General features: G+C 43.2%; 1 protein-coding gene across 6 annotated transcripts in view; it reads right to left on the reverse strand.

The window, feature by feature from the left end:
* Positions 1-335: 335 nt before the first annotated feature.
* The window catches only part of st6galnac6 (ST6 (alpha-N-acetyl-neuraminyl-2,3-beta-galactosyl-1,3)-N-acetylgalactosaminide alpha-2,6-sialyltransferase 6), a 42,351-nt gene continuing 22,139 nt past the window's right edge, over positions 336-20,547 (reverse strand). For 2 of the 6 annotated variants that reach the window (XR_011340197.1, XR_011340195.1), the window contains 6 exons: positions 15,423-15,497; positions 11,775-11,963; positions 7,946-8,352; positions 6,750-6,857; positions 4,396-4,633; positions 336-2,865 (listed from right to left, as the gene is read on the reverse strand). Coding sequence is in view for 3 of the 6 variants with exons in the window: in XM_069885555.1 (XP_069741656.1) it covers positions 4,450-4,633; positions 6,750-6,857; positions 7,946-8,352; positions 11,775-11,963; positions 15,423-15,455 (921 nt within the window). In the remaining 3 variants the exon portion in view is untranslated. Of the gene's footprint in view, positions 2,866-3,429; positions 4,634-6,749; positions 6,858-7,945; positions 8,353-11,774; positions 11,964-15,422; positions 15,498-15,926; positions 16,098-20,547 lie in introns of those variants that run through there. The other 4 variants (XR_011340198.1, XM_069885555.1, XM_069885574.1 and 1 more) reach the window with 4 other exon arrangements.

Here is a 20,547-nt window from a genome sequence, read left to right on the forward strand (position 1 = left end):
ACTGTATCTGACACAGTTCACTGCTGCCTAGGAGAGCAGAAGTTGGACGGGCATCATGGATAGAAATGGGAGGTGCTGAAGTGAGATCAGGTTAGTGAAGAGGAGGTTTCAGAGAGAGGAGAGGGCAGTGGATGGGGAGAGGGCATGATGGAGCGCAAAAATACTGCAGAGGAAGGTCATCCCATTGTGAGAACCAGATAATTCTCCTCTCTCCCTCCCGACCCCCTTCAATACCTGCAGCATATCCCCCACCCACTTCAATACCTGCAGCATATCCCCCACCCCCTTCAATACCTGCAGCATATCCCCCCCCCCCCCCCCCACCTTTATCTCCACACACAGCCTTGCAGTCACACTCAATTACAGTGGGTGACTTCACATCATAAAGCAGATTCAAGAACAGAGTCAGGATAGTGTCTGTACTTACTGTTTTAACCAATAAACCCTCTCCCCACTCCATCTTACTCAGTAATAAAAACAATGCTGCAGGAATTCATGGAGGTAAAGATATATAACCAGTAAACCTGGTTAGACTCGATAACACCTTCATCCTAAAATAGTGTCTCAGCACTCACCAAGGCATTAATTTTGGGTACCATTGACCTTTGATGACACGGGGCAATGTCACATTCTCAGCACACTCTGTGATGCCATCACCCTCACCTGCTTTCATTGAATGTGATGTGCTACAGGAAGCCAACCCAACTTCCCAAATTGTGCACCGATGATTGGACAGCACTATTTCGGCTGGTTGGACTTGTGCCATAACAATAGGCTTGACTCGACTATAGTTCGGAGGTTGAGGAGATGTCAAACTTGGCCTCGGAAATGGCTGCAGCCTTCCATTTCCTTCTCTCATTTCCCCCCACAGTGGATGATCTATTGGGTGCTTGAGGTTATATTTATGGGGGCCCTCACTATCATCAATTACTCGAATTGAGGCTGTGTGGCAATTTGAACCAGAGTTTGTGCACTATTTCCCCCCCCCCCCCCACAATGGACAGCTGAAACTGGGTGTTGATGTCCCCATGTCCAACAATCACTCTACCAACATCAAACCAAAATAACACAGAGAGAAAACATGCCAAATCAACCAATAGAGAAACAATTCTGCTGAAAGATTATCAAATGGAAACATTAATTCTGCTTCACTCTTCATAGGTGCTGTTTGGCCATGCTGAGCATTTCCAGCATTTGAACTGACCAGACCACATCATGAAGCTAGTCTTCACCATGATAGGCTGTGAGCCGATTATGACGATCACTCCTATTCCCTCCTCAGACAGACACCAAGAATCCCTCCTAGAAATATATAGTATGGACCTTGGAACTCATTATCTTCACATTTGAAGATTAACTGCCTTCATGACATGTACCAGAAAGTAAGTTCTGATGAAAAATTGTCAGCCTATAACAGAGTGTTTCCTCTCTCCTTGGACTCAGCTTGAACTGCTGGGCATTTGCAATTGAGTTTTCTGTAAATCATAGTTCCAGTGCTATACTTTCCTCTCCTGTTAATCATTTATCTCCTTCTGGTTATGTCTCTCCAGAAAAATCCGCTGTAATGAACAAACCTTCACTCCCCTCTGTCAGTACCAACACTATTTCCATCCATTCCTTCTTGCTTTCCACCCCTTTCACACACATTTGCTTCCTGCAGTTTTCCCCATCTTTAGAATTTAATACATGCTTGTTCCTGAACTCTTCCTACTTTATTGATGATCTGAAATGTTTCTCTTTGCTGAATGTGCATGGTATTTCCAGCATTTTCTGTTAAATCCAAAACAAAAATCTCGCAATGAGAAAGTCTTATTTAAAAATAAGAAAGCAAACGGAATACAAAATGGTCAAAAACATCCAGTGCAGCTCTTTCCTGTCCTGAGCTATGTTCTTCATGCTCATTGCCCCGTGTGCTTTGAAGATCTTCAAACTGAGGGCACAAACACACCAGGTTTGCATTCATTGTCCCTTTTACTGGACCAAACCAGTGTCCTACAACTTGTAATATATTGAAAGCCACATGTAGGTTTTATGTCCTGAATGTCCATCTCAATGACTGCTTCAGTTTTTGTCGGAGACACTAAAATGTTGCCAAAGACGGGGCATGGAAGGATTTCGAACTTGACTTCCCAAATCAGCAAAACTACTCTTCTTAAGAAACAGTCAGTCTTGGAAAATGTTTTTGTTGAATTGACTTGCCAACTGGAATCCACACAAGGGACAAATAACTGAGGCAACGGTCACCAAATTACTTGTGTGTGAAATCCATTTTGCTCTGAATCATTTTCAAGATTCTTTGCAATGACTTCCCAAGATCTTCTCTTGCAGCGCTCACAAACCAATATACTTTACATGGTAAAAATCAGCATTAGAAATGCAATCTAGTTTTGATGGGCAAAAGTAGACAGACAGGTACCTGGAGCTCCAAAATAAAGCACACATTCTTTCCCTTTGGGATGCATCCTCAGGGTAATTCAGTCAGTCTGCAGAATTACGTGTTTATCTGTAAAAACATAATGCTGGAGATTCTCAGCAGGCCCTTTCTGTAGCAAAGATAAAGGTGCATAACCAACACTTCAGGCTTGAGTCCTTCATCCACAGATGAGCAAAATGTAATCTGTGTTTTGGCATGAACAACCTGAAGCAAGGAGATGGTGGATGGGAGGCACAAGTCTGCGAATAATGCTGGGCCCAAGTCCACTACTCACGGTGAAGGTGAGTTTGTGGTGCAAAACTGTACAGAGAAAGGTGTGAGGGAGGAGTGACATTCCAAATGTCCTGCTAGTGCAGCAGGGGGCGCTCTTTACAGTTGGGATCAAGGCTCACTGTTTAGGGAGAACGAGGTTTGCTGTACATCCAATCCATCTGGAAAAAAGACAAAGGGGCACAGCTGTTTTCAAAGGTAAAGGTACCATGGTAATAACAAGGGGAACAAGGTTAATATTTGCAGGATATCAATTCAAGAAAATAAACTTTTTTTTTACAGCATTAGCAGAACGCAGCAAAACTCTATCTGGCCTTGAGATCATTTGGATCTTCCACAAAATCCTAAATTAGACAAAGATTTTGGAGCCAGAAGGGGGTATGGCTATAGAATTTGTTGAAGATGCTTTTTTTTTCCTGATGAAGTACTGATTTGTGCATTTTAAACATCTATGGTCTGCCCAATCAAAACAAATAAGATGGGAACAAACCAATTTACACCTCCAGTCCAATCCCCAACCTGCTGCCCCCCCATTAAAAGAGGCCTCAATTATCGCTAAGACAACAAGTGCATATTATTTTAAACATGGAGCTCAAAGGAGAGGTAAAGGGCAAGGTAGATATAACACTTTGAACCCATTGGCCTGTCTTAATGGAAATTGGTATCCAATAACACGCAACATGTGGGCTTCAAATGCACTTTAATTGGATTACACCAAGTGGCAGCATTTACTAAGGTGATTCTGTTGATTGAAGTGAATTCTCTCACTGGTCCACATGGAGGGTATACATTTGAATGTGAGTGAAAACCCAAGTATAAAACAGACAGATAAAGCTGTGGTGTCTGGGTTATCCCCAAACCACTGGAAAGAGGTGTAGGTGCCACAAGACTCACACCACCAGGTTCAGGAACAGCTGCTACCCCTCCACCATCAGAGTCCTCAACAACAAATTCAATCAGGGACTCATTAAAGGACTCCTACTTGTCCACTTTATTGTTTGTTTTTCTCCTCTCTGTATTGCAGTCAGTTGTTTATTTGTTTACTTTTTTTGCACTACCAATAATTGGTAATTAAGAATCTCAGGATTATATGTGATGTCATGAATGTACTCTGACAATAAATCTGAATGGATCTCATGTATCAAAAAAGTTACAGCCATCTTGGTATCGAGAGGGGTCAGCAGCTCCCTATTCACCACAACCCAATGTTAATTATGTGATAATACAACTCAGTATCTTTTGCACATGGTTTTGTTGAAGGAGGAATCAGTAATAGATCAACTACTCAGGAAATGTTACTGGAAATGAAGGATCATAGCAGCCGACACGAGCCTCGAATGAGTGAAATTCCACTCACCATTCTACAGAATCATCCTCATGTAGCTCCAGGTTACCAGCTGCTTCACTGAATAAAATCAGAGCTCATGTTGCTTTGTGGAAATAAGGCCACAGTCCAGATAGGGACTGATGCCAACCATCTAATCTGCACAAGTAGATTATGCAGCTGTCAGGACAACCTTTCCCTTCAGTTGTGAATCTGATGTCCTATCTGACAACACACCCTCCGACATCACACCCTCCAAACCTGTTGTAAAAATCCTGGTGACCCCACCACTCTCCTATGCAGACAGGTGGGTAGCTGCCACCTATCTGCATGGATCTCAGAATGTCAGTTTTTCAAAGCGACATACACAAGAGCTGAGGAAACACGAGGAGAGCAGGGCTTCAGGAGTACCAGGTGCAGATCACCAGCTGGGGTGGGTGAATACGATGTTGTACAGCTTCGCCCACTGAGCAAATACATCCTTCTCGGTGATGAAGCGATGGTGATTCCCCTTCTTGGCTCGTTCATTCCCGATGAATATCATGCATTCATCAGGACTTTTTGGCTCATAATAATGATAGGGCATTCGCTTGTGCTGAGGCTTCCTGTTTTAAAAACAAACCACATTAGTTTTCAATCATCGTGGAATGTTTACATATTCCTTGTACTCCTTAGCAGGCATTTCCCCCATTCTTGAACATGTCACTCCATAGGTTGGAGTCTTTATCATTAAGTTGTCATTCACCAGGGTCTATTCTGTGGTTTGTATAGACACTGGTGATGATCCACTCTGGATCAGTTCCCCATACCATTTTATATATGGTGGCTCTGGCAGGATCACAGCTCAATTTAGTTTTCCCTCCCTCGGTCCAGTTTCTGCAAGACCTTTACTTCCGATTCAAGTGAGATCATCATCCAATGCAGGCGAAAGAGGGAACCCAGGTTCCACTTGCCCTTCTTTCCCAGTCCAGAGAGAGGATGGCGGCTTCTCTAGACGGCAAGAGTAATCTCGGAAAAATTCAGTTAGTTTAGTACGAGGGAAACTTCGCCCAACCAGCTGATGAGGAGATTGTCCTGTTGCTGCCTCTTAAATTGTAGTGTTCATCAGTAAATCTCAAGTCCCTCCACAGATGCTGCCAGATCTGCTGAACATTTCCAGCATTTTGGACTTCCAGCTGAAGTTTTTTTTTAAAGCTTCAGGTCCTGTCCTGCAAGAATACTATTTACAATGCTGGCACTATGTTGCAAGGATGATGAGACGATGCTTAGAAGGTTTTCTTGAATGATAGTACTGTTGGGATATTTCAGCTGTGTAACAAATCTGACAAACTATAACTGTTCTCCTTGGAAGCATTCAACACTGAAATAAATTTTTAATTTAGGCATACAGAACAGTAACAGGCCAATTTGGCCTGACGAGTCTGAGCTACCCAATTTACACCCAATTAATCTACTCCCCTGGTACATTTTGAAGGGTGGGAGGAAACCAGAGCCCATGGAGAAAACCCATGCAGACACAGGGAGAACATACAAACTCCTTACAGACAGTGCAGGATTCGATCCCTGGTCCCAATCATTGGTGCTGTAAAGGCAATGCACTAGCCCAGTGTTTCTCAACCTTTTTCTTTCCACTCACATACTGCTTTAAGTAATTCCTATGCCATCGGTGGTCTGTGATTAGTAAGATGGGATGTGAGTGGGAAGGGAAGGTTGAGAACTGCTCTAGACCCAATTGTTACTGAAATATTTTGCTTGAGAAAAATTGTCATTGGTCCATTTCCTTTGGAGTTATGAAACCGTGCACATAACGAGTCAATTAGATACGATTAAAACGGTAGTTTTCAAACTTTTTCTTTTCACCCACATAGCACCTTAAGCAATCCCTTAATCACAGAGCACCTATGGCATAGGGAATACTTAAAGTGAGTGGAAAGAAAAAGGTTGAGAACCACTGCCATAACCGTTATGTGAATCGTTCTGCCCTAAATAGAGGTGTTAAATTTTTTCCAATTTTTTTTGGAGTAAACAAGATCTTCACCCTAGAGACAGAAGATTGGAGATTTCAAGGGTAATTAACCCAAAAACCAGTGGCAACATTAGAAATAAAATGTTTACATAGCAAGTTATTATTATCAGAAAGGCATCGTCTGAAAGGACACTGAAGATAATGCAATGACATGCCAACAGGAACTGGACATAAACTTGTAGGAAAAAAAAATGTTCATTTGCAGGGAGTGGGATTTATTGGAAATCTCTTTCAAACAAATTAGTAGCAGAGGTGAAATGGGCCAAATGGTTGGGTGCATGCCCGGGTGCATGCCCAGATGCATTTGAAGCATTGTTAAACAAGGAAAGTCCACAGGCACAGAGGCCAAGTGCAATGCACGAATGTGCTGGTGAAAAAACTCAGCAGGTCAAGCAGCATCCATAGGGAGCAAAGGGTAACCAATGTAAATCATGTACTTCATCATTGTCCCAGGGGAATAAGAAACATAACTGGAGAATAAGGATTTCTGACCAGAGGGTGACAACATGAGGCATTGCTGTGGGGGAGAAACAGCTCTTCAAGTTTAGAATACTGGTGTTTTGCACTAATTGGATTCTTGATGACACCAACCGCCATCCCATAATGCCTGCAGAAAATGCTGTCGTACCAATCCCACTCATTCGTTCCATCTCAGCCCTTGTACCTTCTCTGCTCTGGTGAAGAAAAGCACATACCTGCAGTGACTGGGAGGGACCATACCATACACGTGGACACTATCGCAAAGCTCAATGGCAATCACCATGGTGAACCAGCCTGTGCTCAGCCAGGAATGAGATTTCTTTCTTTAAAGTCAAACAAGAAAGAAAATCAAACGGGACCCACAGAATAGAACAGAAACAGAACAGGGCATGCAAATCAAAAGTCTTCACAATGGCTTAAGTCCCACACCAATCTATCTTACAACTCTGAACCATGTCCACTGATAAAGTGGTAGGAATTTGCCTAGATCTAGACCACCAAGAAATATCAGACAAAGATCCATGCAGAAGACTGGCTCCCAAATAAGATTAACACTACAGGGATTCAGGATTAAACTCAAAAATGATAAAATAAAACGATACTTAGGACATTTACATGGTGATTTTTTTTAGGCCAACTGACCATTACCATGGTGGGACTGTTAACGTGCCTTCACTTAAGAAGCCCACAAGTCCTGATCAGAATGAAGATGACAGGTTAATTCACCCTCAATTGCCCCTACAACTTGGTTGTTCATACAATGGGATTGATTTCATGCATAAAGTAACTTTCCCTCACTCACTATCTTGCTGGAGATTAAATTTTCCTTTTATCATAATGTGTTGCTGTGTTTCACCACATAGGTAAACACAAACCCACTTTATCTCTGAGATTCAGTGACCCTCAGTGGCTGATAGTGGTGTTAATAAGCTCCATTAAGGCTGATGTGAAATGATCATCATCATTAAGATGGAAGAGAATTCAGGAGTATGCAGCTCAAATTACACAAGGGATTATCAAAATACACAAACAGGAAGAAAAGGAGTTGAAAAATATTGCAATTTGATGTGTGTTAGAAAATTATTTCATGTGTTTCACATGCACTTTCAACTGAAACAGGTTTGGAAGGAGTTAAAGGAAATGTCATGGCAATTTTGGGAGGGAAAGGGAGAGGGGAAAAAAACTGGTGGCGAAATATCTGTCAGAATTCCTATTCACAACCAATTGGTAAGAAGACATGGGGCAGCAAGAACTGACTGCCCATCATCCTTCCACACAAAGAATGAACATTGAGACTTTGGAAGTAGGAGCAGAGCTCGAGATCAGTGGTGAAAAGAAGACATGGCAAAGTTGTCAAAATGTACAAGCGGAAGCTTTGTTTCAATAGGTTGAATTTAAATTGTTACCATACCTGTCTCGCCCGGTCTCCCTCCGAAATAGATCATCAAACTGCTGCATTCTCTTAGGAGCCACTATGTAGGTGGAGAGGTTTGGGAAAGCAGAACCCACCCGGTGAATCAGTCTGTAGGTGCTGCCTCTTCTATTCTGCATTTTCTGTGGAGGCCCCCAGAAGATCATGACAGTTTCCTGGCTTCTGTTCAAGAACTCCTGGGGTTTCCTCATCACCCTGTAAACACTGGAGTGGGCGACGACGCGCAGTGTCGTTTTATTCCCTACGTCCCTCTCATATCCAGTCGTAGGAGCATCGTTCATGCGGATGGTGCACTCGGTCGCGTCTATTTCTGACCCGATCTTGCTGCCCAGTAGGTGGCTGGAGCTTGTGATAAGCGCACACAGTCCGCAGCGGAGGTTCACGGTCTGAAAGAGGAGCAATAGACTGTGACTGGTGCCAAAGTGACAATCATTAGTGTGGCTCCCTCTCTCTGGGAGGGAGGGAGAGTTGACTGATATTTAGGGAAAGGAATGGGGATGGGGGGGAAAGAAAAATCTTACTTTATTTTAATTTTCTCATTATGGACCTTGTGCCACTTGTTCTGTAGTTGTTGCCACTCCCTGGAGAACTATTAAACGTGGGGTGTGGTGGGAGAATGAGCAAGGGTATGCAAAATTATGAGGGGTATAGATAAATGCAAGCAGGGTTTTTCCACTGAGGTTAGGTAAGACGTGAACTAGAGGACATGGGTTAAGAGTGAAAGGGAAAAAGTTTAAAGGGAATATTCAGGGGAGCGTCTTCATGCAGAGTGGCGAGAGTGGGGAACGAGCTTCCACCTGAAGTAGTGAATGTGGGCTCGATTTCAACATTTAAGACAAACTTGGAAAGGTACGTGAATGGGAGGGTATGGAGGGCTATGGTCTGGGTGCAGGTCAATAGTTCGCATAGACCAGATGGACCAAAGTGCCTGCTTCTGTACGGTAGTGTTCTATGGCGGCTCAGAGAATGAGGAAGAGGAGGTTAATTCCTCACTGGTAGTGGTATGGAAAAGGTTTGTTGGACTGGATAGTCCCTGGAGATCAGTGTATGTTGTTAAGCTGCACAGCAGCAATAACTCATCTCCGATTTCAACCTGCGAGCCACCCGTCAGCCTCAGAATCATGCACAATGGGTAGGCTTCTTCATTCCATCATGCCTATGCCAGCTTTTTGAAGCCATCCTCACCATTTGTCCTAGTCTCCTACTTCCCCCTCCCCAAAACTCTTTTTTCCCCTCCAGGTGTTTCCCAAAATCCATTTTGAAGATTAACATTAAATCGATTTTCACCGTACCATCAAGCAGTACATTCCTGATCCTAAACAGCAGTAAAATAATTGAACTTTTTCCACGAATAGTCTCAAACACCCTCGTCACTCTGATCATTGTAAAAGCTGTTAAATGATGGTTGAAAGAGGGGATTAGTCATCATTTGAGATTTTGCTTTGAATGGTTACAGAGGCATCAATAACTTCAATTCCATTATCCTTTTGGAACCCAGCATGACCAGAAAAATATTTAAAATGTTGTGGAACATTGTGATACATTCTTGTATCAGAAGTTCTGGATCACCAGATTATGGAACTTGAAACATTACAGCACAGTACAGGCCCTTCAGCCCATGACATGCTGACCTATGTAAACCTACTTCACAACAATCTAATCCTTCCTTACCTCACACCCCAAACCCTCTCATTTATCTTCCATGTGCCTATTCAAGAGTCTTTTGAGTATCCCAATTGTACCAGCCTCCACCACCACCCCCAGCAATCCATCCCAGGCATCCACCACTCTCTGTAAATAGCTTACCTCTACTATCTCTCCTAAATATTCCTCCCTTCACCTTAAACCTATATCCTCTATTATTTGCTATTGTCATCCTGGCTGTCCACTCTATCTACGCCACCCAAATGCAGAAAGATTCAGTCAAGGCTGTTTCACTGAAAGACAGTACAGAGACTTAACCATGGTTAGATCGAGCCTTCTACAGCTTCATTCCATATTAGGCATAACTGGAGACAAGATTTCGTTTTTTTATAAACAGAATATGCATGTGGTTTTAACAAAGAGGTGACATGGTCCAGTTGCTTAAATAACAAATATATTTTGATCTAGCCATGAGTTTAAGGATCGTTCTCATAATAAGATACCCCTAGAGTTTGATGACTATGTCTGGATCACAGCTCAAATTCTATATCCCACTAGTTACTCAATGAAATTCTAATTTAATTTCTATTAAAGCCACCCCTAACTGCATTCGCACTAAAACCAACAGGCCCCTGAGACAATTGATATTCCCATATTTGTTTGTTAAAGTATCTATAATCGATCATAGCAAACCATCAATTGCTCTTTAAAACCAGAACATTAATCGACTGGAAAATGTCCTTCAGGTTGGTCATGGTATCTGACAATGGAATTCCATGTACCCTTTAAACGATGTTCAAGAAAACAACTTCTGCAAGAGTAAAAACATTCTCAATGAAAAATATTCATCTGGGAAAACATTTGAACCATTTACCAAATGAGTAAGTGGTGTTCCAATACATGAAGCTTTCTTAAAAACCAATTCTCTCTTGATGTATAAATTACTTTTATGAAGAAATGGAGCTTAGTCAACCCCAGCTCATTCATTTAAAAGTTGTCAAACAGCCCACCCTTTCCTTGGCTCTTGGTTTATGACTCAATTGCACGACGCTTTCCGATCTGCTGCTGTTGACGATGACCCACAGCATCACGAAGGTTGGTCAGGATTGAGTTGCCTGATCTGTTCTGAGTCTATCCCATCCCATAATGGTATTGTTAAACATAACATGATGAAGGGTGCCAGCGCAAAGGTGGGGTTTGATCTCCACAAGGACTTGACAGTGTTCACCTCTACCAACGCTACCACTGATAAACTCAATTGGTCATAGGTAGACTGGTGAGAACAAGAACATGAAGGTTTATCCCTCATGTTGTCCATTCACTGTCTGTCACAGAAAGAAACTTTGTTCATATTTGCCTTGGTGCTCTGAGATTTTGTAGGATCTGGTGTCGATCTTGAGGGCATCCGGGACACCCTGTCACCATGAGACCACTGTGCTTCTTCCTCTGCAGGCAGTGCTTTTAATATATCCTCTGTGATTACAACTAGGCCACGACTTTGCTCGACTACTCTGTGTGACAACTCTTCCAGTTTACATGCCTGTATCCTAAGGATTACAGGAAAGAATTTGTTATGTCTGAATTCAGTTCTGGAAACAGCTCGTCAGTTCCAAACCAGCATCAATCTTTGTTTTCTATCACTGGAATCTGCATTCAGAATGGGTCCACTCTTCCTTGGATTCCACTTTTTGATTAGCATTTCTCAATTCCAAAGCCTTGCTGAAACACACGCAGAAACCACATCCAACAGTCCTCGACAATCCTTCTTGTGTATTCCTGAAAAACTCGATCTGGTTATTTAGATACTGCTTCCCCTTATGAATGTGATGTATGTGCCTTTGTTAAGAAAGGGTTGCATTGTCCCACAGAATTTGCTCAGCACCAAAGTTAAGCTAACTGGCTTGTAATTACTTTGTTTAACCATTGTTATTGATAGCACAGTACAACATCAGCAGTTCTCTAATATAGTAACACTAGTCCTACAAACAACAATGCTTGGAAATTATGTTAAAAAAATCTAGAAATAGATCTACTTTCAAAAACATTAAAAATCTTCTGAAAAAAAGTGTTCCCATGAGGCTCTCCTGTTGGAAGAGCAGATTACAAAGCATCTTGTTTATATGTTAAACAATTTCACAAAAATCAAAGAGTGGAGTTTCCTCACCTTATTTCCTGAAACTGGAATGTAACCATCTTTTGTAACCCATTTCTTTAAATTGGCTGGTGCTGGACTCAGAACACTGTAGACAAAATGCCCTTTATAATTTACAGAGCCATTGCCACTGGTGGAATTATAGATAATCAAGAGAGTGGCCAATATGAAGATTACCATAGCAATCACGAATCTCTCGGCCTGTGAAGAAATTACAAGGATGAATGAATTAGCTTAACCAGATGCTGGGATTCTGGGTGTACAGATGACATGACGACCAACCTTTTCATACAACTAAATATTCAAATAATGATTGCTGCATTTGGTTTGGAGCAAACAAGGTTTGTCTACATCGGTTTCAATTTCCCGAATTCCTCTTCCTCAATCCACGGAAGAGCAAGGTCAGCAATCCTTTTAGAGTACAAAATGTTAGGTCCTAAATAACAACCTCAGCTTTTTCAGCATTCAATCTTCATTTCATAGATCCACATTTCTGGGTGGTTGGTGCATTGTGTTTATAATCTGCATTTACATGGTGCCTCCTCGATGGAACGGAGTGTTTCTGGAGCACTAAACACCATTCAGCATTAAGTCACAAAGCAGATAATTTAGGCTTAATTAGAGGGGAGATTTAAAGAAATGTAGAGAGGAACATGAGTGAAGAGGTTTAGGTAGAAGGCCAGAGGTGTGATTACAGAAATGGGACTTGCCGCAGACGACGCACATGTCCTTTTCAGGTCTTGAGTTTTCTGTTTTATTTTGAGTTCCTTTCTTTTCTTTTTAGAGTTTTCTTTTAAATGGCATTGCCGTTGTTATTTCTTTTCATCACTGGTTTTGAAAAGGGTCTTGTGCCCCAGGATGATAGGGAACGAGATAAGTTTTTGGAATGTATTCACTGAGCCGGGTTGGCAGGGGAGGGGGGGTGGTGGGGACTGATGCACGATCAGTTACGCAAAGACTGAAGTTACTGGACCTGAAGGCTTTTATTAGCAAGAGATGGACAGTATCCCTTGTGTTGCTGGCTCACACTGACCTGGGCTCGAACTGGGGGCAGGGTTCTGGCATGACTGCCTTTATGGGGGATAAAGGGGAGGAGTCACAAGTTGGCCAGTGAAGGCAGGGTCAAACATAAAAAGTCATATAATTTACATACACAATAGTGGTTTCACCACATTCACTCACTCTTTTAAAAGAAGTCCCGGTTTGAGGGTGGGGGGGGTGGGGCTGTTGCAGTCAGGTGCCCTTAGAGGTTCAGTCTGTCCAGCGGCCTCCTTTGGCATGGTGACCAGAGTGCCCCCTTCCGGGGATCTGTGGTGGTCCCGTCGGTTGTGCCTGCTCCATCTTGGTTGGTTCGGCTGTAGTGCTTGGTTAAGCCGGGTGCGGGGAGGGTTGGGCATGTATGTGTCGGCTGGCGAGTTGGCCGAGGCAGTGGGGGGTAGGGATCTGAGGCCCTGAAAAGCGGGAGGGGGGTGTGTGTACCTGTCGGCTGGTTGAGGGGAGGGGGGTGGTCACAGATGCCCCCGTGTGTGCCAGGTCCCAGACGGATACTGTGCCTTCATGTCCATCTGTGAACGCCACGTAGGCGTATAGTAGGTTAGCGTGGAGCAGTTGAATCCTCTTGACCAGAGGGTTGGACTTATGGGACCTCACATGCTTGTGAAGTAGGATGGGCCCGGGGAACATCACCCAGGTAGGTAAGGTAGTTCCTGACATCAATCTCCTGGGGAGTGTAAAGAGTTTCTCATGAGGTGTCTCATTGGTGGCTGTACACAGGAGGGACCAGGTAGCGTGGAGGGCCTCTGGAAGGACTTCTTGCCAGTGGGGGATGGGGAGGTCCTTGGACTGCCTTACAGTCCGTGCCATTCTCCCGCTCCACCTGGCCATTCCCTTTGGGATTACAGCTGGTGGTACAGCTAGAGGCAATGCCCTTAGACAGCAAATATTGGTGCAGCTCATTGCTCATGAAGACGGACCCCTATCACTGTGGTTTTACCAAGGGTATCCGAAAATGGTGAACAGGTTGTTCAGAGCCTTTATGATGGTTGCTGCGGTCATGCCTGGGCAGGGGATGGCAAAAGGAAACTGCGAGTACTCATTGATGATGGTGGTAAAGTACACGTTGCGGTTCATGGAAGGTAGGGGCGCTTTGAAGTCCATACTCAAGATGTTCAGTAGAAGCACAGTTTACACTCCACGCAGACTCAGCAATTTTTGGTCAGCGACCTGATGTCCACGATGGAGTTGGGAGGTTACAGACTTGATGAAGTGAAAATAAAATGGATGATCCCTGGGTGGCAGAGGCCATCGTGCAGTGACTGCAGTTGATCCATCTGTGCACTGGCACATTTCCCCCGGGTGGTCGTTGACTGCTGCGGAGGTCAGTTGGGTCAGGATGGGGGTTTGTGGTCCCGTCTCCTAAGATGGCGGCGCCCATGTCACCCACGAGGAGACAGTGTGTTCGCTGGAGAACAATTCTGCATTGTGGATGGCTACTTTCAGAGTGTTTGCCAGTTCAATTGTTTGAGGTTGGCTCAGTCTTTTCTGCTCGAGTAGCCTCTCCCTCATGTAGTCCGAGGGGGCATCTGGGTGTGCTGTTCAGCACCCACAGCCTGGCATTTGCAGTCCCCCGCAAGCTCCTACAGGGCCCTGACAAAGTCATTGAATGTTTCCCGGGTCACTGCCTGCATGAGTGGAGTCCGTGCTGTGCATAGACTTCATTCACCGGTACCTTGTACTGATCTTTCAGGGTGTCTATGCATCTCCGTAGGTCTGGCAGTCCCAGACCATCCAGTAGACTTGGTGCCAAAGTACAAAAATACCAGATGGAGCTTGTCTTCGTTGTTCTGGATCACAGCTTTAGAGGCTGCGAGGAATCTTTCAAAACAGCGGCACCAGAATGCGAATTTGTCGGCTGCTTCGGATTCTCTCAGGTCTATCTCCAGGCGGTCCAACTTCAAGTATTTGTCCATGTTCCAAAGAAACAAAGTCTGGCTAATAAAATTGATGCTCGATCAATTACGCAAAGACTGAAGTTACTGGAACTGAAGGCTTTTGTTAGCAAGAGATGGACAGCATCCCTTGAGTTGTTGGCTCATACTGACCCGGGCTTGAACTGGAGGCAGGGTTGTGGCATGGCAGCCTTTATGGGGGATAAAGGGGAAGAGTCACAAGCTGGCCAGTGAGAGCAGGGTTGAACATACAAGGTAATATCATTTAAATACACAATAGTGGTTTCACCACAGGGATTAATACAGACTTTGGGTATGATGTACATGGATGGCTTTGTTTATTGGACTGCAAAAACTAAAAAAAAATAAAATAAAAGAGGTTTAGGCAGGAATTTTGAAGGCATAATCTCCAATGATGGTGGGTTTAAAAACTGAGGACATTTAATTTGCCAGCATTGTTGCAATATCGTAGAGATTTTGGAGGGATTTAGGAATGCAAGATGAAAAAGGGTGATTGTATTTAAAGTAACAAAGAGGAAATGCAAAGCAATGGTAGTTCAGCACTGAACACATGATCAATAAATATTAATTATAATCAGGACAAAATAATTTGTTTCAGAATTATGGTGAGAAGCAATAAATTTTAAAAATACAGACTAGCATTTGCAAAGTAGGCCCAGAAAATGAAACTCTTGTGAAGTTTACAACTCACCGTATTTTTCATGTCGTTTGAGGTTGTAAACATCAGCACTACTCTACAAATGTTGCATCCTCAACTCAAACATGTCTGGAATGAAATAAAACAAGATCAAAACTCACAACCCAGAACTTTTTTTTTTAAAAAGTCTGAGCAATATCAACTGCGTGGAGCAATCAGAAGACCAAAATTGCGCAGGCCACGCAGCATCTATGGAAAGAAACAATGTCTCCATTTCAAGTCTAAAGATCCTCCTTCAGAACTGAAAGCAAAATCAGATAGTCTTAAATTGTGGAGAGGATGGCGAAAGAAATGGAGAGGATAAGAGGGACAAGTGAGACCAGCTATAGGAATAAACTGTAAGCAAGACTGCTTTTTGGAAGGATAAATGGCAAATGAGAGAGTGAGCAAGAACATCTGAACAATGGAGCATTAAAGTGAACAAATAAGAAGTCAGTTATGGAGTGAGAACACAACAAAGAAATGTAAAAGGGTGAAATGCAGAGCTGTACAACATACCCAACTTGTTTTCCCTCTTTTCCAGTTCCAATGTAGTTTTTCCCTTTCCGCAGATATTGCCTGATTTAACAAGAACTTCCAGCATTTTCAGTTTTTATTTCAGATTTCCAGCATCTGCAAAAGTTTATCTCCTTACAAATCAGTAGAAAGATTAATCCCTCCTAGTTTTCTCTACCTGGAACACATTAGAAGGCTCACAATAAATTAAAGGCACCTGTACAACTTTAGAAACTACCATTCATGGAATTGAATACACCCTCATCTGTGCGTTCAGCCAAATTCAGAGTGACACAAGAAACAGTGTGAGCACACATCAGCCACATCTTTCTGCTGGGCTCTATTAATTGACATCTTTGACCACTCTCTGTAGCTCCTGGAAGAACAAATAAACATCACCAATCACAAACTCCTTTAAAGAAATTGCTCGAGACAAAAATTGAGAACAAAGAACATTTATTACTACAACAATGCAAAGTTGGGTGCTTCCCCTTACCCTAGGAATACACACAGACACTGGGGCTCACCCAACTTTTATACAGTTGATTTCAGTGTAGGAATACCCTCCCCCTTACATTCTTCTGCCTCCTGCTGGAGAGGTTTGGCATTAGGCAATCCTGCCTGCCTACGTGCAATTTCAGTATACTTGGAGAACCAGGGGGGGTATCCTGTCGGTGTCCCTTCATGTCATTGTCCTTATTCACACCTTCCTGATTCTCGGGGCTACAGTCTCTTGATATGCAGAGTTGACTCATTCTATCTTTTCTTTGGCTTGGCTTCGCGGACGAAGATTTATGGAGGGGGTAAAAAGTCCACGTCAGCTGCAGGCTCGTTTGTGGCTGACAAGTCCGATGCGGGACAGGCAGACACGATTGCAGCGGTTGCAAGGGAAAATTGGTTGGTTGGGGTTGGGTGTTGGGTTTTTCCTCCTTTGCCTTTTGTCAGTGAGGTGGGCTCTGCGGTCTTCTTCAAAGGAGGTTGCTGCCCGCCAAACTGTGAGGCGCCAAGATGCACGGTTTGAGGCGTTATCAGCCCACTGGCGGTGGTCAATGTGGCAGGCACCAAGAGATTTCTTTAGGCAGTCCTTGTACCTTTTCTTTGGTGCACCTCTGTCACGGTGGCCAGTGGAGAGCTCGCCATATAACACGATCTTGGGAAGGCGATGGTCCTCCATTCTGGAGACGTGACCCATCCAGCACAGCTGGATCTTCAGCAGCGTGGACTCGATGCTGTCGACCTCTGCCATCTCGAGTACTTCGACGTTAGGGGTGTAAGCGCTCCAATGGATGTTGAGGATGGAGCGGAGACAACGCTGGTAGAAGCGTTCTAGGAGCCGTAGGTGGTGCCGGTAGAGGACCCATGATTCGGAGCCGAACAGGAGTGTGGGTATGACAACGGCTCTGTATACGCTTATCTTTGTGAGGTTTTTCAGTTGGTTGTTTTTCCAGACTCTTTTGTGTAGTCTTCCAAAGGCGCTATTTGCCTTGGCGAGTCTGTTGTCTATCTCATTGTCGATCCTTGCATCTGATGAAATGGTGCAGCCGAGATAGGTAAACTGGTTGACCGTTTTGAGTTTTGTGTGCCCGATGGAGATGTGGGGGGGCTGGTAGTCATGGTGGGGAGCTGGCTGATGGAGGACCTCAGTTTTCTTCAGGCTGACTTCCAGGCCAAACATTTTGGCAGTTTCCGCAAAGCAGGACGTCAAGCGCTGAAGAGCTGGCTCTGAATGGGCAACTAAAGCGGCATCATCTGCAAAGAGTAGTTCACGGACAAGTTTCTCTTGTGTCTTGGTGTGAGCTTGCAGGCGCCTCAGATTGAAGAGACTGCCATCCGTGCGGTACCGGATGTAAACAGCGTCTTCATTGTTGGGGTCTTTCATGGCTTGGTTCAGCATCATGCTGAAGAAGATTGAAAAGAGGGTTGGTGCCAGAACACAGCCTTGCTTCACGCCATTGTTAATGGAGAAGGGTTCAGAGAGCTCATTGCTGTATCTGACCCGACCTTGTTGGTTTTCGTGCAGTTGGATAATCTATATAATTGGCTAATTTCATATGTATAAATCTGTGTATGGTTAGCTAATTAGAAATGTATGACTTGGTACTTCTGTCCAGGGCTATGAGACCCTTATCTGATCCAGACTACCTCAACTTCCTACATTCTATTATACCTTACCATTCCTTATCTTAGTCTTATGGTGGCTCTTGTCACAAAGAAGATTCTTATGTTAATCGTGCTGACTCTGCTTTCCTGCATCCTAAGCCCCAAGCTTATCCTGTTTGAACTGGTTACAGCCATTTACTGATGAACTTTAGTTTCTTCCATGTTCATAATTTTAGATCAATTTTCCCATCTCTCACAATCCTCACTTTTCTTTTAGATCAGTAATACTGATCTTTCAAGTGTAAGGTGTAGTTTTACCCAGCTGGTCAATAACCGAAATGTAACACCTGTGTAAAGTCTTTAGGTAGGGGGGCACCATGAAGGTCAGAGTAGCGAGTCCAGCTGCTTATTAGGGTTGTGAGTATCAGGCTCCAGTTCTCAGTAAAGAGTCTAGTCCATCCCACATCAGTCCAAAGTTGTCACGTCTGAACATGGGCATGGGCAGATTCACGTTGAAACATTGAAGCAGTGTCACCCGACTTTTGTAAGCATTGTCCTGACGAAGTCTGTGAGAGACGCTGCCTTCAGCAGCGAACGAGTAGCAGTAGTCAGGCGGTTCCGTTGAATTGTGGCTAGTATCTGATGTCCTCTTCAGCCCCGAACCCTAGGGCTACCGATCTCCGAAGGCTGTTTGGAGCCTGATATTAAAGTGTCAAGCAGCTCACGTTGTTGGAAACTGGTGCTCCCCTTCACGGGGTGATGAAAAGTGACCAAGCTGGGGGGGGATTGTTTCTTGTGATTTAACTGTGTGTTGCAGCTTGTCTGCTAACATTAGCATATATATCATTGAACTTGTGAGTTGCAGCCTGTCTGTGTACATTAGCATATGTATTAACTCTCTCTCTCTCTCTGTTACATGTACAATCCTGACTACCATTCTGTCTGTCTTTGTCCCACCATGTCCTTTGTGCTATCGCTTCAAAACTCCTGTCTTTAATACCTGTGTAGGCTAAGATACAAATTAGATGTACTCCACTAAAGCTGTTCAGTTCCCCTGGTCCGTATTGGAATCCCTTGTTAACCCATATCCCACTATGACTATACGTTAAATCTATGCCCAGTCTACATTCTAAAGGAGCACAATTGTAACCTCTGCTGCCCCTAGTCCAGGGGGACTTAAAACATTAACGAACAATATTCCAAAAAATGAGTAAAACAACAATGAAAGTAAAACCCATTGAAAGCAGCAATAAAATATAACAATAACTGAATAAACAACAATAAATGTAAAGCTCATTGAAAACAACAATAAAATACAACAATAACTGAATAAACCACAAAAAATGTAAAGCTCATTGAAAACAGCAATAAAATACAACAATAACTGAATAAACCACAATAAATGTAAAGCTCATTGAAAACAGCAATAAAATACAACAATAACTGAATAAACCACAAAAAATGTAAAGCTCATTGAAAACAGCAATAAAATACAACAATAACTGAATAAACCATTAAAGAAACGAAAAAAAATGTAACATTACGGCACTTTGTCACGGCGCAGTGTAAGTTTCAGGTCTGATGGATGAGGAACTGCACGCCAGGTTGAGGTTTGAATCTGTGTGTCGTGATGTTGTGGTTCAGAAGCTGGTTTAATTCTTTGAATGTGGGTCCAGCCTTTCTCTCTTGTTCTTACTGCGGTGTCTGTAATTAAAAGTACACAGAAGGGACCATCCCAGGCAGGTTTTAGTTGATCCTCTTGCCATGCTTTTACATATAATCAATCACTAGATTTTAATAAAATGAATAAGAATCTGACTTTCCTTTGTGTTAGTGTAAAAATTGTAAAATGAAACACAAACCATATTTGCATGGGTTTTGAATATGTTAGACCTTATTAAAATGCAGTTGGAGCTGCTTGTCTGTATGGGGCACAACCCTCCAATTTGTTAGAGTACATAACAGACATTGTAGCACAAGAGCCTCTGCAAGAGAACTTGAAACATATTCAACCTTTAGTTCTGCCTTAAGTAAAATGCCTTGTGCCACAGCTCACAGGAGCTGGCCTTATTTAAAATAGTCTGTAAAACAGGCACCAAAAAAAGTTAAAAGATGTTCTTATGAAGATTGCACACACAATAATTTAAGTACAGGCTAGTTTCTATTATATTCCACTTAAAAGTTCTGCTGCATGAATCCTGGAGCTTGTGGAGTCATTATTGAATCAAGAAATATTGGTACCATGCCAATCTCATTCTAACGTGCCAATTTCTCCAGTCCTTAAGTCAAGATGTACTGAATAGCATCTGGTACAAGATCTGTGAGTTCTTAATGATATTATTCTTATGCACCCAATTGTTCTGAACTATGCCACCAATTTAAATCATATTCCACCTATTGCAGTACTCACACAGCACCATAGACCAGTTCGCAGGTTTATTTCTCCATTAAGTTGAATCCAGTTGCGCAGGGTTTACCTCCATGATTATTTACAATGTAACTTCCGCACTACCGGATTTAAATA

The sequence above is a fragment of the Narcine bancroftii genome, chromosome 1 (assembly GCF_036971445.1).
Source record: "Narcine bancroftii isolate sNarBan1 chromosome 1, sNarBan1.hap1, whole genome shotgun sequence".
Classification (NCBI taxonomy): Eukaryota; Metazoa; Chordata; class Chondrichthyes; order Torpediniformes; family Narcinidae; genus Narcine; species Narcine bancroftii.